At 49.2% G+C, this 14,281-nt stretch overlaps 1 protein-coding gene across 1 annotated transcript in view; it reads right to left on the bottom strand.

Moving 5' to 3' along the window:
- BAZ1B (bromodomain adjacent to zinc finger domain 1B) overlaps positions 1–4,812 on the bottom strand; it is a 43,594-nt gene extending 38,782 nt beyond the window's left edge. Inside the window, exon 1 of the mRNA XM_036395114.2 lies at positions 4,658–4,812. Within this exon, the coding sequence (XP_036251007.1) occupies positions 4,658–4,770 (113 nt within the window). The 5' untranslated portion in view covers positions 4,771–4,812. The remainder of the gene's footprint in view (positions 1–4,657) is intronic.
- Between the last annotated feature and the right edge of the window lie 9,469 nt (positions 4,813–14,281).

The following is a 14,281-nucleotide window of genomic DNA, read 5'->3' as shown; positions in this document are numbered from 1 at the left end:
AAGGTAAAGCATAATAAGATACAGCAGCTGCATTATGGGTGTCGATGTACAGGTAACTTGCAGACATAGCAATCTTGCCCCGTGATCAATGCAAGGATATTAACCAGGCACTATGCAAGGATATTAACCAGGAAGAGAGTCAACTCCAGAAGTCTGCCACAGTACTCCCTTTTCCTGAAGCACACTGCAAACTCTGGCAGAAACCCTGCGGTCTCTCAGCTTCTCCTGCTTGTGGAGTCTCCTGCTCCTCAGCAGAAGAAAGGACCTGACAATTCATCACCCTACTATGGTTCGAGCCCTCTGGTCCATTCTTACCCTCCTTGGGGTTTAAAAGATGCTAAATTTTTCACAGAAACAAGAGATTCTGTGCTTCAGGGGCAGGAAGTGTGATCATTGTGGTGGAGCAAGGAAAAATCACAGCTCATCTGCAAAGCCCCACTGACCAGCCCAGGAGTGCCACTGTGATGCCTGTTGTAGTGATACTGAGCTAGGAGAGAAAAAATATTAAAAAAATTAAATCAAACAAGAAACCAGGAATTCTCTTTGAATTTACAGCAACTTGAGACTGGAACAGGCTGCCCAGCTATGGCTGCCCCATCCCTGGGGCCAGGTTGGACAGGTCTTGGAGCACCCTGGTCTAGTGAAAGGTGTCCCTGCCCACGGCAGGGAGTGGAACAAGATGAGCTTTAAGATCCCTTCCAACCCAAACCATTCTAAGAGTCTATGATTCAATAATCACTTTAATAATGACTAAGTTGCAACCATAATACTATTTATTCCTGTGCCTTTCCCACTAAGAACAGTCTTAAAACCAAATCCAATCATCACAGCAGACAGGAGCTTAAATGCAGGACCAGCAGCCATCTTCAGCTTCATCCTGCTGCAATGCCTCTGCATTCTTCCCTTGGTTTCCTTCTGTGTATCTGTGGAATAACTGAATGACACATTTTTTCCCCTAACATCATTTCCCATATCAGTAGGGAGATCCAAGAGACTTTTCCATATGAATGTTCCACTCCTTATACACACCTATGAGAAAAGGCTTAACCTCACCATATCAGGACTCACATATCCCAGACAAGCCTGGAATTTAAAAGTGACAGATAGGGTCATTCCCTGTTCAGCTCAGATCTGCCTCTTCCATGAAACTTAATTCCACCTCCAGCTGGTCAGCTCATCTAACACTGACGCTGGACACACTCCTTATCCGGGGCTCCAGACTTGTCCCACAGTACCGACCCTGCCTTTGTGCTCTGCCAAGAGCTCCAGGTCAGGTCCTGCTTTGAATTCCTGGCGCCAGCACAAAGCCAAAATGCAGGAGGATGTTTCTGCAAAGTTTACTATAGCTCAAACTTTCCACTACATATATGCTATTTGTCTTTTCCACTCAGACTGGAAACAAACCCAAGAAATTTCAGATTGTTCAGCAGGTCTGATCTAGGACTGCAAGTCACCATTGCCCCTGGTATGCCATAATCAACCCACCTCTCTACACAACTGGAGCCTCCACTGCCAAAAATTTCCAACACAGGAATAAATAAAATCCTGGACACAAGCTACTTGTGAACACTGCCCAAAAAGCTATGAATAACATGTATATTAAATTAAACAGCTGACTATCCACTGTGCAGCTGTTAATACATCACATCTGTTTGCATCCCACTGCAGATCACCCAATGCTGAAAGATGTCAAAATTAAAGTACAAACAAAATTACAGTAGAAAAAAGGGACCTTTTTAAAGAAAGATGTTTAAAAGTAACCAAGCTAACCACTGCACAAAACAACTGCTGAAGGAATAAAACGTTTACTTTTTCCTCAGTTACTGGGACAGCATGAATATCAACTTCAAAAAAGTTTTACTCCATCTGAATTGTTTGCACTTATATTAGCCAAGAAGGTAAACTTCCTAGAAATGGGGGTACATTTATAAGATGCTACTCCCTGGATGTGTGGCAAAGTTCTTCTTGCAATTGAAGAGCGTGACACAACAGTGTCTTTGTGCTGCCACCATCCAGGTAGAGTTTGTCAGGCCAGTATCACATGTGAAGATGAGAGCAGCAGCCTTTAACCTGCCAAACCCTTCTTCTTCCCTGCGCTGATACCATATGAAAGTATGAACTAAAGAAAGACAGCAGGCTTTTATCCAGAGAGGAGACAACACAGCATCCCAAAACCATGCACTGGAAGCTGGGGCAAAGCTTTGGCTGGAACAGGCCAGGCCAGCTGAGCTCTCTGAACCCAGCTTATCTCCTGATCCGGCAGCAGTTTTCCAAACCATGTTGCAGCAGACCCACATGCCCACAGCTGAGCTGACTGTTCACCAGGGTACACACTGGGTATTTGGGAGTCTGCAAATACTCAGCACCCACTGCACTGGCAACAGCGCTGTACACATCCAAAGCATTGTCCTGACACTTCAGGTAGCTCAGAGCAGACCCCACTGAGCTCCTGCAGGGATGAGTTTATTCCTGGCTGCCCCACGATCTGCCATCCCCACACCCACACAATTAGCAGGACCCAAGGCTTTGCCAGGATGCAAAGGGCTCTACACAGCAGGACTGCTCTTATAAGGTTTTTGCAGCATTTGGCAGTCAAAGGAAACCACATAAAGCTACAAATAAGGCCAAACAAACACCTCAACTCCGCTGACCTGCTTATTCCACTCCCACTGCTACCAAACACTTCCATAACACACACCCAAGGGGAAGATGTGTCTCCTCATGCACGCCACCACAGCCTCCATTTTTTGTGTGACCTAATCTGCTGCAGCTGCAAATCTTAACAACAACAAAAAAAAAAGCTTTAAGAAATTTTGGTGTCCTTCAAACGCCTCACTTGTAGCTGTGCAGTACAAGACCTTGCACAGTCTTTAGGGGAAGAGCTGATCAATAATTTTCCAAGATAGAAAACAATTCAGGAGAATATATTCTGTCAGGTCTTGGCATAAATAACACTGGGTGAAAACTCAGGTACCTCCTGGCACACTCTTAGTAGGCTCTCCCATCTACCAGAGCCACTCCTCCTCAACACTATCTAGGATAAATGAAAGTGACCAAAAAAGCCCTCCAAGTCTTCCTTGGGTAACATCTCCCTCCAGCTCACTGGCTCATTTGCAATTTTCTGTTCCACTTTTGGCCTAGCATATATTATACACCGTCAACAAGGCAAAGCAGAAACCCAACATTGCTTGGTTTCTCTTTTTAGCCTCATGATGTCTGTCTGCCAAGATGAACTTTCTAGAACATGCTAGGCTGCCTCCCACAGCACCCCATGAAATACTTCCTCCAGGAAAAGAGCACCTCTCCAGAACCTCAGTGCTTGCCTTGGTTTCTTCTTTCCTTCTATTCCTACAGCTAACATCCTCCCCTCTCAGGATGAGAAACTATCTTTTTTCCCCCCTTAATTTTAATACCACCCAAGTGTTTGCAGAAACGTGTCCTCCACCTACTCGCTCGATCCACAAGAGCCACCCAACAAAATGGTGCTTTCAAAAGGAGCCCCAGAGCTCCCCTGTGCTGTTTCGACAAGGCAGATGGCCCTTAAAGCCACGTCTTCTTTTATAAAAGTAGTATTTAACCTTAAAGTCGTCTTTTTGATCACTGATCACTCCTCACAGGTAAAAAGATAGAACTGCCTGGTCAGGTGGATGACTGAGCTACTTTCACTTTGCACACAGCAAAAGAGCAGGTTGGCATCACAGACTGCATGTTTTAATTTGAAACACAGTTAAAAAGCATGTCTCCAACACTCCACCTAACTTCTTTTACTGGGCTACATTATAATTTTTTATAATATTTTACTGAGTACACTATAACAATGCCTACCTGCACTCAAGAGATGCATTTCCTCTTCAAAGACCACCTAATCCTTCCTAGGGGCATCCTCTGCCTGTTCTGCTCACTGCAGAAACAAGACACTCTTCCATACAGGGGATATGGAAGTTCTGGAGCCCCTTTGTCTTCCACACTGCCAACACCTCCTTCCCATATCCATGCATTCCCTCTCACTTAGAGCCCTTCCTTAGTTCTCAACTCAGATCCTGATTTTTATTACACAAACACCAACCCAGCCTTCTGAAGCTGCAAGTCTGCACGTTAGAGCGCCGAGGTCCTGCCCCTTCAGCCCTGCTGCGGACTTAGTAACTCTGCTGCCGCGCAGCTCTGTCAGTCACCAGTCTGGCCTACGGCCACTTCCTGCGATCAAAGGCTGTCACACGCAGAGAAAAAAAATAATTAAAAATTTGGTTTTTATGCAAAAGCACCCCAGGAAGAGATACGCTCGGAACGAAAGCCTGGGATGTACACAGCGAGAGCTCCTGCCGCTGTTTAATTCCCTAGAAATTAAGGAGTGCGGAAGCCTCCGGTGCCAGTGTGCTCCTGGCCCGCGGGAGTGCGTGAATTGCTCTGATAGCCCGCTCTGACGGTCCCGGGTCCCCGTTAGCTCCGCTCCAGCCCCGCGGAGCTGCTGTCCCACTTCCCCCGCCCGCCTGGAACAGGCTCTGAACTCCTCAGGGAACAACGACCCCGCCGAGCCCAGGGCAGCGCCCGCCACGCTCTCCTCACGGTCCCGCTACCCGCCCGACCCCACCACCGCTTTGTTCGGTTCCACGGCCCCGGGACCCGCCCCGGCCCCCCCGCGCCCCGGTGTGGCGGATACTCGCGGGTGCGGAAGGCCTCCTGCGTGTGGGGGATGACGAACAGTTCGCCCGGCTCTCCCGGCGGCAATGGCTTAGCCAGCGGGAACGGCTTGCGGCCGAGTAGCGGCGCCATGGTGAGACCCGACGGGGCCCGGGCGGGACGGTTGAAAAATGGCGGGAGATTCCGCTCCCCCTCACGGCGGGCGGCGGGACCGGCCCCGCGCGCGCGCCCCGACCCTGCCGCCCCGCCCCGCAGCACCCACCCCCCGCGCCGCGGTGCCGACAGTCTATTGGCTAGGCTCCCGCTCCGCCAGCTGCGGATTGGTCTCACGGCCGGTCGATCGTGCTGCCTCGCCTCGCCCCGCCCCGCCGGCGGGGCGGGGTGAGAGGTCGCGTTATGTAAGTGGCAGCGCAGCGCACGGCTCCATTTTGTAGCCCCCCGTTATCCGCCCTCCCCCCCTGCCGCGCGACGACCAATCACAGGGCACTCCGCCCCCTCTAGCCCCGTGACCACCAATCAGAGCGCGTTCCGGCCACCGCCCCGCCTCGCGCCCATCCGGGTACTCCTGCGAGGACGCGCGCCGGGCTTTGTCCTCCGCGTCTGGCGCGGGGCATTGTGGGGGCTTGTGTGGCGGGCGCAGCCGCTCTCGTAGGAGGCCCCGGGCTGGGCCCGCCGGTGCGGACTCTCAGCGGCCCCTTAGCGCCGGGTCCCTCCGCTCCTCGGGGAGGCGGAGCAGTGGCCTCCGGAGCGGATGAGGTTGAAGAAGAGGCAGGAGCTGCGGCCTGTTGGGACAGTGGGGAGGGAGGCTGGGCCACCCCTTGGATGCTGCTCCTGGGAACGGAGGAAAGACAAAAATTCGAGAGTTGTGGGTTGGGTTTTGTGGGTTTATGGTTTTATTTTTCTTGATAGGAAATGTGTGGAGAGATTTTGTGGCATGAACATTTACTGGGGATTGGAGGGGCAGTAGCTCGAGCATTGCCTGCCTAAAGCAGTCAAAGCAGAAGCTGTGATCTTATAGCTCTTTCCAAGGGATTGGAAAGGAGATTTGTGTTTACTGTGCAAATACATTCTAGAGATCCTGGGTTTGTGCTGTTCATGGCACTGAAGACTAGGTCTGCTTTTTACAGCCCTATCGTGGCTGCTTCAGGATGAGAAGCAGCAGCCCTGGAAAACTGCTTAGAATCATAGAATCCCACAATGGCTTGTGTTGGAAGGGACCTTAAAGATCATCTTGTTCCAACTCCTGCCATGGGCAGGGATCCCTTCCACTAGACCGAGCTGCTCCAAGTCCTGTTCAACCTTGCCTTGGACACTCCCAAAGATAGAGCAGCCACAGCTTCTCTGGGCAACTTGTGCCAGGGCCTCACCATTCTCAGAGGGAAGAATTTTTTCCCAATACCCAATCTAACCATGCACTATGTCAGGCAGATGGACACTCAGATTACCCCCTGCCTGTAAAGGGCTGTTTATGCTGAGTGATTTGGCCCAAGGGAGTGTATGAACTGGGACCAGTTCTGCTCTGGAGCAAAAGAATTAATGGTATCGTTCATTTCCCTAGAAGACAGGAGAGTAACTGGATCTCACGCAGTATTCTCCAGATTGTAGATGTAATAATCAGATTATTATTAGTTTACTAGATTGCTTTATAGGAATGAGGATCCTGTAATTTCTGCTGGTGAAGTATTTAAATCATTTAACTTCCCTGGGTGCACACTCATTTGATGTGTTGTGTAATTCTGGGGAGAAGTTTGGGCTGTAAGTATCCCTGGAACACAGCAGTTGCATAATGGAACACAGAGTACAGTGTCTGCTAGGATCAGAAGTCCAGTGTATTTTCCACAGCATTGTAAACAGGCAGGAAAGAAGGGTAATGCTGTAACATAAGTGTTCACTCTTTCTTTATTGTTGTTGGTACTAATAGTAGTATTCTGCAATGGAACAGGTTCCCAGTGAAGTTATGCCCCATCCCTAGAAGTGTCCAAGGCTGGGCTGGACAGGGCTTGGAGCAACCTGGTCTAGTGAAAGGTCCCTGTCCATTATTTGGATGGAACAAGATGGTCTTCAAGGTCCCTTCTAGCCTATCCCCTCACATGATTCTATGATTCTATTTAGTACCAGAACAGATATGTATTGCCATAAATCCATCAGTGAGTGTAAGAATGGTTGTTGAGAATTTCCATTACCACTGTAAGGGGCTCTAAGAGTTGCTTGAAAGCACAGTCAGCTCACAGCCAGTGAAACAGGTTCTTGTGGGACTTCACATGGAGCTTGGCTTCATTCCATGTTATTTTGTCAGAAATTAGAGCTTGTCGGAACCCAGGAAATTCCTCTGGCTGCCCTGGAGGACTCAAGCCCCTGTCTGGGGCTTAGAGACCTTGGCACAGAGCCCAAGACCCCTGTGCCTTTGATTTAGCCCTTGGAAAAAACAATTCCCAACCTTATATGAAGAATTACAAGCCACGACAGTTTAAGTCGAATTATAGTGAATTTATCACAGGGTGAAAAAATAGATTTTTTTGGAGTTTTTAGAATAGGGGTTCAGGGAGCAAGATGGAGGAATCTGGGCACATCCAGCCTTTCTCTTTCTTCTTGGCTTCCATCTTCTGCTGTGATGTTGGCACTTTTAGATTGGTTTAGAGTAGAAGTTCACTGTCTAACATAGGTGATAGGTATTGGAAAGTAATTGTAAATATTGTATACATAGTTTTTAGTATAAAAAGATAACACCGCCCGGGGGCAGACAGAGTGCCTCTGACTGTCTTGCTGAGCAGATCTCAGCAGGTCAGGAGAAAGAATTTTATAGATAAGATACAATAAACAACCTTGAGACCGAGAAATTAAGAGTTCTGACTCCTTCTTCAACCCTGGGCTGGGAAAAGAGACTTTCTGACCAGCTAGAGACCCCAAGAGAGCTGAAATTCTACGTGGTATATGTCTGCCTCTCTGGGCTGCAGGGCAAAGTGGGGAGGAGAAGGAAAACAAGTGTAATGAACTGAGGGAGAATGGGGAGCAGATACAGACCTGTGGAGCAGTATAATGTGGGAAGAACATGCTTAGCTGAAAGGCGATGTTGAGTGAATATGGCCTCTCTGTAGCTCTGACACTGTGGGGACACATCAGAGGTCTGACCCTGGGGAATGGCAGCATGTAGGGAGGGGGGCAGCAGGCACAGGACTAGTTCTTGGACAGGGAGCAGCCTCAGAGGAGCTGGAGGCAAGGGCAAGGAGCTGAGGGAGGCAGAACCGCAGGGAGGGATGGGAGGGTGAGGTGCCTGTCCCTGCACATCCACCGTGGAGCCATGTGCCTGTTCCTCCATAGCAAACCACTGGGATCTGAGGCATGGCAACCTTCCAGTGCTGATACAGGACTGGTCAAGGTCTGGTGTCCCCCAGTCATTTTTCAAGCTGGGAAATTGTATGTAGTTCCTGGCACAGGTTAAACATGCACTGACCTGAGAGCTGTTCATTGACCCTGCAGCTGCTTGCTGAGGCACACAAAGGTTGGGTTTCTCTTCATGGGTGGTACCTGCCTGTAGCAGCAGCTTCTTAGCCTCAAGAGCTCTGAGTTACTCTAGGATGGTTTTCCAAGGCTGTTGTATACTGTCTGCCAGTGCCCAGGAGGTGGCACTCCTGCATTTGGACAGTGTGTGCAGCTGTTCTCCAGACACACCAGAGGTTGTCTGAAGAGGAAAATTCCATCATCATCCCAACTGGTTTGGTTCTGCTAGGGAGGGAAGTGGCCACATTTGCATGGTCTGGTGATATGTCCTGTTCTGGGAGATACCAAAGCTGGAGTGGTGAGCTGTAAGAACAATCTCTGCTGAGCAGGCAGGCATTCCTGGGTGTGTATTGATGGCAGAAACTCCAGCAATGGGTTGGTGTCACTGTCAAATGAAAGCATCCTTATGGGGATGGAGCCTGCTGTCATGAAGCCTTACCACTGGCTGCCTCTTCTCAGCCATGGCTGGTACCTTTAGCATTCCAGCAGGGAGCACATGATGGAAATCACCATTGGACCCCCTGCTCCTCACAGCCTTTAACTGCTCTTGTCCCTCCCCTCAGTCCCCATCTTCCCTCGCCTTCATGAGCACTGGCCATGGAGGAAATAAAAGCATTTGGACTCACTTGAAATAACCTTCCACTCCTGTTAAACGCTGGTGGAACTAAGTGGATTTATCTGAATGAGTTGAATGTAGGTAGGAGGTGAAGCTGTGACCCTGGGGAGGTTCTCAGATTTTCCCTCTTCAGAAACAAAAGCAGATTTGCAAGTCTGGTACATGCGTGTTTAGAGAGCAAGACAGTTTGTGACCCAGAGGAGCAAGGAGCTGGTGAGTGGTGGGAGAGGTGACACAGGGGTCTGTCCAGACTGGCCATGCTGCTGGTCTGACTCTTGCCTGGCCTGAGGGCACCTGAGGAGGTACTGCATTGATGCTGTTCCTAGCAGCTTCCAAGCACACTCGGTGTTTGACCTGGTGGTTTGCAAAGCCCTTCTCTGGGTCATGGACTTGCTCTGTACTGACACAGGAAGGAGTCAATGTGCCTAATCTCTGGGCACAGCGTCCTGCTGATCTGTCAGCTGTTCTTGTGATCTCTGCTTGAAAACTGTTTCCTCTTACGTTCCTACACCTTCAAGCAATTTCTCAATTTCCCCATCCTTCCCATGGCAATCCAGACTTCCCAGTTACTGCTCCTCTGGGCTGGTGAACCAGCAGAAGCCAACTCTGCCCCAAGTGCTCCAAGGTCAGTTTGATCCTAAATGTGATTTTGGCCATGTGGATCATAACATGCCTCTCCCCTCACCCCAGGTAGCTGCCAGGATCCAAAATCAGGGATTGCCCTCACCCCAGTGCCTGCTGGACTACATAGTCCTGGACTACTCAGTCCCAGCTGTCTGGACATTGTGCTGGCAAGGGCCTCCATAAATAACACAGGATTTGGGAGCAGGACACAGCTCTGAGTGGGTGGCCAAGGTGCCACCCTGCTGTCACCACTGATGCTCCCCAGAGGGGAGCTCCCACAGGGCTTTGCATTTGGAGCTGCAAGTAGCCTTGTGTCTTTCAGAGAAAAATGAGAGAGCTGTTTAATCCTGGAGGAGCTGGAAGAGCCACAAAGGGGGGATTTCAGGGAGGATTTTGTTAGAAATGGTCCAGATACATCAAACTATCTCCTGCATGAAGCCATACCCCATTACTGCTTCTATGTGCGGGACAGCTTACAGTACTTATTCTATTAAGAGCCTAGTGCTGCTTTGATACATTCCCAGGAGACTGTGATAAAATTTCTGACACTATTTTCCTCGACTGATTCCAGTAAATCACTTCCAATGGAACTGGCTGCCTGCCTGATGCTGAGGTGGCATTGTGTCCCTGACAGGCAGGCAGGTTCCTGGTGGAGTGGGCACAGCAGCACCTGAGGGCTCCCAGGGGTGGGAAAACAACAGGCTTCTAGGGAATGTCGCCAAACATCCCCAGCATCACTGACATTCTCCCAGTGAGGCAGTGAACACTGCCCAGCTCCTGGCTCATAGAACACACAACAGATGCAGATTCCATGGGACACCTGCAGATGTTCTTTCTCTTTGCTGCTGGTGATGACATCCCAGGTGTGTCTGAGTCTGAGCTCTCCTGCTCCAGCCTGGAGTTAATCCAGATGCTGGATGTAATCTTGTTCCTTTCTAACATCAGTGAACATTTGAATTGGACCAAAAGGCTCTGGCTTTACTCCATACCTGTGAGCCTGAAGCATGTTTTCAAGCTGGTGGTGTTGCTCATGCAGTACATGACCGTCCTAGGTGCAAATACACATCCTTATATATTTTTGATCACAAAATCTTTCACTATCAGAGCCTGTCCTGGTTAGGGCAAATTTGGGAGGAAACTTCCAAAGAAGTCCCTCTAGAAAGCATATTCAAGTGGCCCCTCCCCCTACTGGTTTGGTAAAAGATTTCCTTGGAGAAAAGCGGAAAAAAACTTTCTTTGTTTCTTTAACAAGCAAAGTATTCACAAGCATAAAAAAAGATTAAACATTAAAACTCCTCACTGTTCTGAAGACATGGCAAATTCAGAAAGTCCTTCTCGGGCGTAGCTGCGTTCACTCAGTCTCTTATCAGTCCCTCCTGCACTGGAAGATGCCACGCCCCGGCCCTAGTGGGCCGGGCCACAGGTGTGAGCTCCTAGTGTTTTTCTGGGGTTTTAGTCTAGAGAAGTGCTGATGAGTTCCAAGAAAAAGAAAAGCCACAGTCTGGGGAACTTCTCTGCCTTAGCTAGCTAAAAAAAAAAAAGTAAAAGGAGACCTCTCTCCCACTGTCTGTCCATGCTGCAGACAATGCAGTCCATGAGAAGGAATGCAGGGAAGTGAGTGCAGTTTCTGAAAACAAACTGTGCTTCTTTTCCCCCGACTTCGCTCTCTCGGAACCAGTCTTAAAGGTGCAGAACTTAATATCCAGCATAAACAGAACAGATGACTGGGGATACAAGTATCATAAAGTCATCCTAGGACAAGCCAGTAATGTTAGCACATTTTGGTAGCTCCTGAGGGCTCTGGACTGGCACTGCAGCACAGGCAGTTGCACCAAAAGTGTGCAACAGCCAAACCCTACTCAACAGCTCAGCTCCAATCCTTCCAAATTCCTGGTAGGAAACACCTGCTCACAGTTGCATGTCTTCAAGGGGAAAATCCTGCCTTGGGTCAGTCACAGCCATGGGGCTTCTTGCACGTGCTGGGAGCTCCTTTGTACCCATATGGGCAAAAAGTAGGGTGCTGTAGGCTTCTGAGCCTAGAGGTGGCCTTTGCATCTGACCAGACCACCTTCCCTTTGGTACCCAAGGATCCCTTTGGGAAAGGGACCTCTCCCCTCTCTTTGCTGTCCTCCACATAGTAAGAAATTGCTCTGGCCTAAAACCAGCATTTTTTTTCAGGCTGGGGAATGGTCAGGGAAGCTCCTTCTCATGTGCTGTGTTTCTGTGACTGGGGAATTTGAGAGAAACAAGAGACACCCATCTAAGGGCCCAATCCCACAGCTCTCCCTGCAGCACTCAGTACTGGCCAAGGGGAGGCAATGTCAAGATGCTATTCCATCAGTTTTCTCTTTTTGTGGAAGTTTGGTGACTCCTGCTGAGGTACATGGTGCCTCAATGTCCTGGTTTTGCATGGGAGACATTTACGGAAGCGATGCAAAACTTTTAGCCACTCGAAACTTGTACACACCTCTGTGAACAATATGTTAAAGATGAAAGAAACCTGGGAACTTCCTCTTTCTCTTCCAGCCGGCAAAGAGGTAACACGCCCTGGCCCTCTGTTTCGGCCAGGCCGGGCGGCCCCTGCCACGGGCTGGGCCCCTTCCCCCAGGGCACCTGCCAGTCCCCTCCCATCGGCTGCTGGGCAGGGGAGGGAGTGCCGTGAGCCGGGCCATGGCTCCAATTTCTAACATCTTGCCGCTAGTCCAGGGCCAAGCTGAGTCCACCAGCCCCCAGAAGCAGCCCGGGCCGGGCTCGGCCAAGATTTTACTACCGTGGAAGTTCGCCCGCAGCCACCGGGCAGGGGGAAGGAGAAGCCACCCCCCCCCCCTCCCCCTCCCCCATCCCCATCGTGCTGCTGCTGAGTTCTGGCCTGGCTGATTAGGTCCCAACCTTCCATCCCCCCCAGCCGCAGTTCCCTCCATCTGTAGCACCCAGCCCGGCCAGGGTCAGGTGACAATCTGCAGGCCCTGGGCTAGACGTTAATTTTTAGTGCTTCAATCCTCCCTTGAGTGAGAGAAAAGAACAAAATGCAGGCAATATAAAGGAGCAATATGAAGACATCGAGGTCAGTGAAGAAGTTAAGTCCCAAATGGGAGGGATGAGGAGATGTCTTAATCTTAGGGCTGAAATTCCCTTGTAAAGCTATGGAGAAAAGACTCTGTTTCCCTGTAGGACATGAAATCATGGGGATATGAAGAATTCAGATTGATATTGAGCAAAGGCCTCTATGCCAAAGTAAGCAGATGATAAAGTAGTTGTAATCTATGAGAAGTTTGAACAGAAAGAGAGAGAAGAGTGAAGACCCTGTGCCCCCAGGGAGAGAAGAAGACCTGTGTTCCCAAAGATGAAGATGATTTTAGAGATGGATAATGAGAAACTTTGCCTTTGAACAGCTCATCTTTAAAACCCATAAGTTGACATGGCCCATAAACACAGCTGTGGGAAAAGCTTGTGGAAAATGGGAGGGATTTCATGATTGCAGATTTCCCCCAGTGACTGCTATTCATGGAAATTAAAAGCCATGAGACAACTGTTTTCTTGTGGAGAAACCTCCATAACATTAACAAGAGGGACTTCTCTCCCTAAGTGAACTGAAAAAAGACTATTTTAGAGGTGGTAAACTGACTGAAATTTTAGGTTTTGTTTCTTTACATTGTCAGTGGGAAAGAAAAAGTTGTGGGGGGAGGAGAAGCGTCCTGAAGGTTTGTTCTGATTCTTATTACTCTTTCTTTTATTCACTGTTAATAAACTTTTCTTTATACCCTTTTAAAGTTTTGTGCCTGCTTTGCCTTTCTCCTAATCCTACCTCACAGCAGGAAGTGAGTGTATGGTGATTGGCCAGCACTGAACCTACCACATGCATTGGTGCATTGGCTGGGAAATCTCAAAACTGCCGAAATCTCAAATTGGTGAACCAAAACCACTACACTCCTCCTGATGTGGTGTCCGTGCTGCTGCTGAAGAATTGCTTCAGATTCTCCAGGAACCAGAGCCTCTCCTAGGCCACCCATCACTTCTTGTCACTGCAGGACCACAGGGCTGGACCACAGCACTGTTGAATTCCTCCTGAGGAAAGTTTAGAGAGGACCTGCAGGCTCTTCCCTGTCGTGTGGGAGGCTGGAAAGGGCAGTAATTGCTGCTATTATGGCTGTCTGTGACCTGCCAAGCCTGTAGCCACAGACAAATTATTAGAATGGGGTAGGAAGAAAAGTCACCTGGGACATGAGACAAGTAGCCTTGACCTCAAAATATTTCCAAGCTATTGGCACAGGGAAGAGGATGCTCTTTTCGAGTGTTGTAGCACTGCAAAGCAAATGCTATTCTGCTGAGCTGATGAGTCCTGGCATCTGTGTTGTGGGGCTGCACTCACCATGAGTGCATATGAAAAACTCACTGGCCCGACAGTAAAAAGGTACAAGTGTCTATTTGGAAGATGTCTCCAGGATGATGGGAGCACATCTCTATCATCTTGTTTTTTCCATCCTTGAGTTTGGAATAACAAGGATTCATCTGGAGAACTTGATTTTACTGCTAACAGTGGCAAACTCCAATGTCCTTGTGTTTCATCCCTGTGTCTCTGCAGTGACCTTGTGCTTTCTGTGGCAAGGGGTGACATCACAAACATGGTCAGGTGCAGGTAGAGAACAATGATGTGCAGATGTTGACAACACCAGGAAGATAAGTTACAAAGCTCATCACAATAAATATGGATATAAGAGAGAAAAAAGGATAGAGTTAGAGAACTCTGCTAATGTTTTTAACTCCTGTTAAAACCCTCCTTGAACTACTCTTGTCACACTCAATCTGGTGTTGACTCTGCCTTTCTAAAGCCATATTCAGACCTGCCTCTGCTCAAGCCTGTTCATGATGTCTCTGTCCGCACACTGACAGCTCCTTGAGCCCTTT

This window comes from Molothrus ater, chromosome 21 (assembly GCF_012460135.2).
Source record: "Molothrus ater isolate BHLD 08-10-18 breed brown headed cowbird chromosome 21, BPBGC_Mater_1.1, whole genome shotgun sequence".
Taxonomy (NCBI): Eukaryota; Metazoa; Chordata; class Aves; order Passeriformes; family Icteridae; genus Molothrus; species Molothrus ater.
This window is presented reverse-complemented; position numbering and strand designations above follow the sequence as displayed.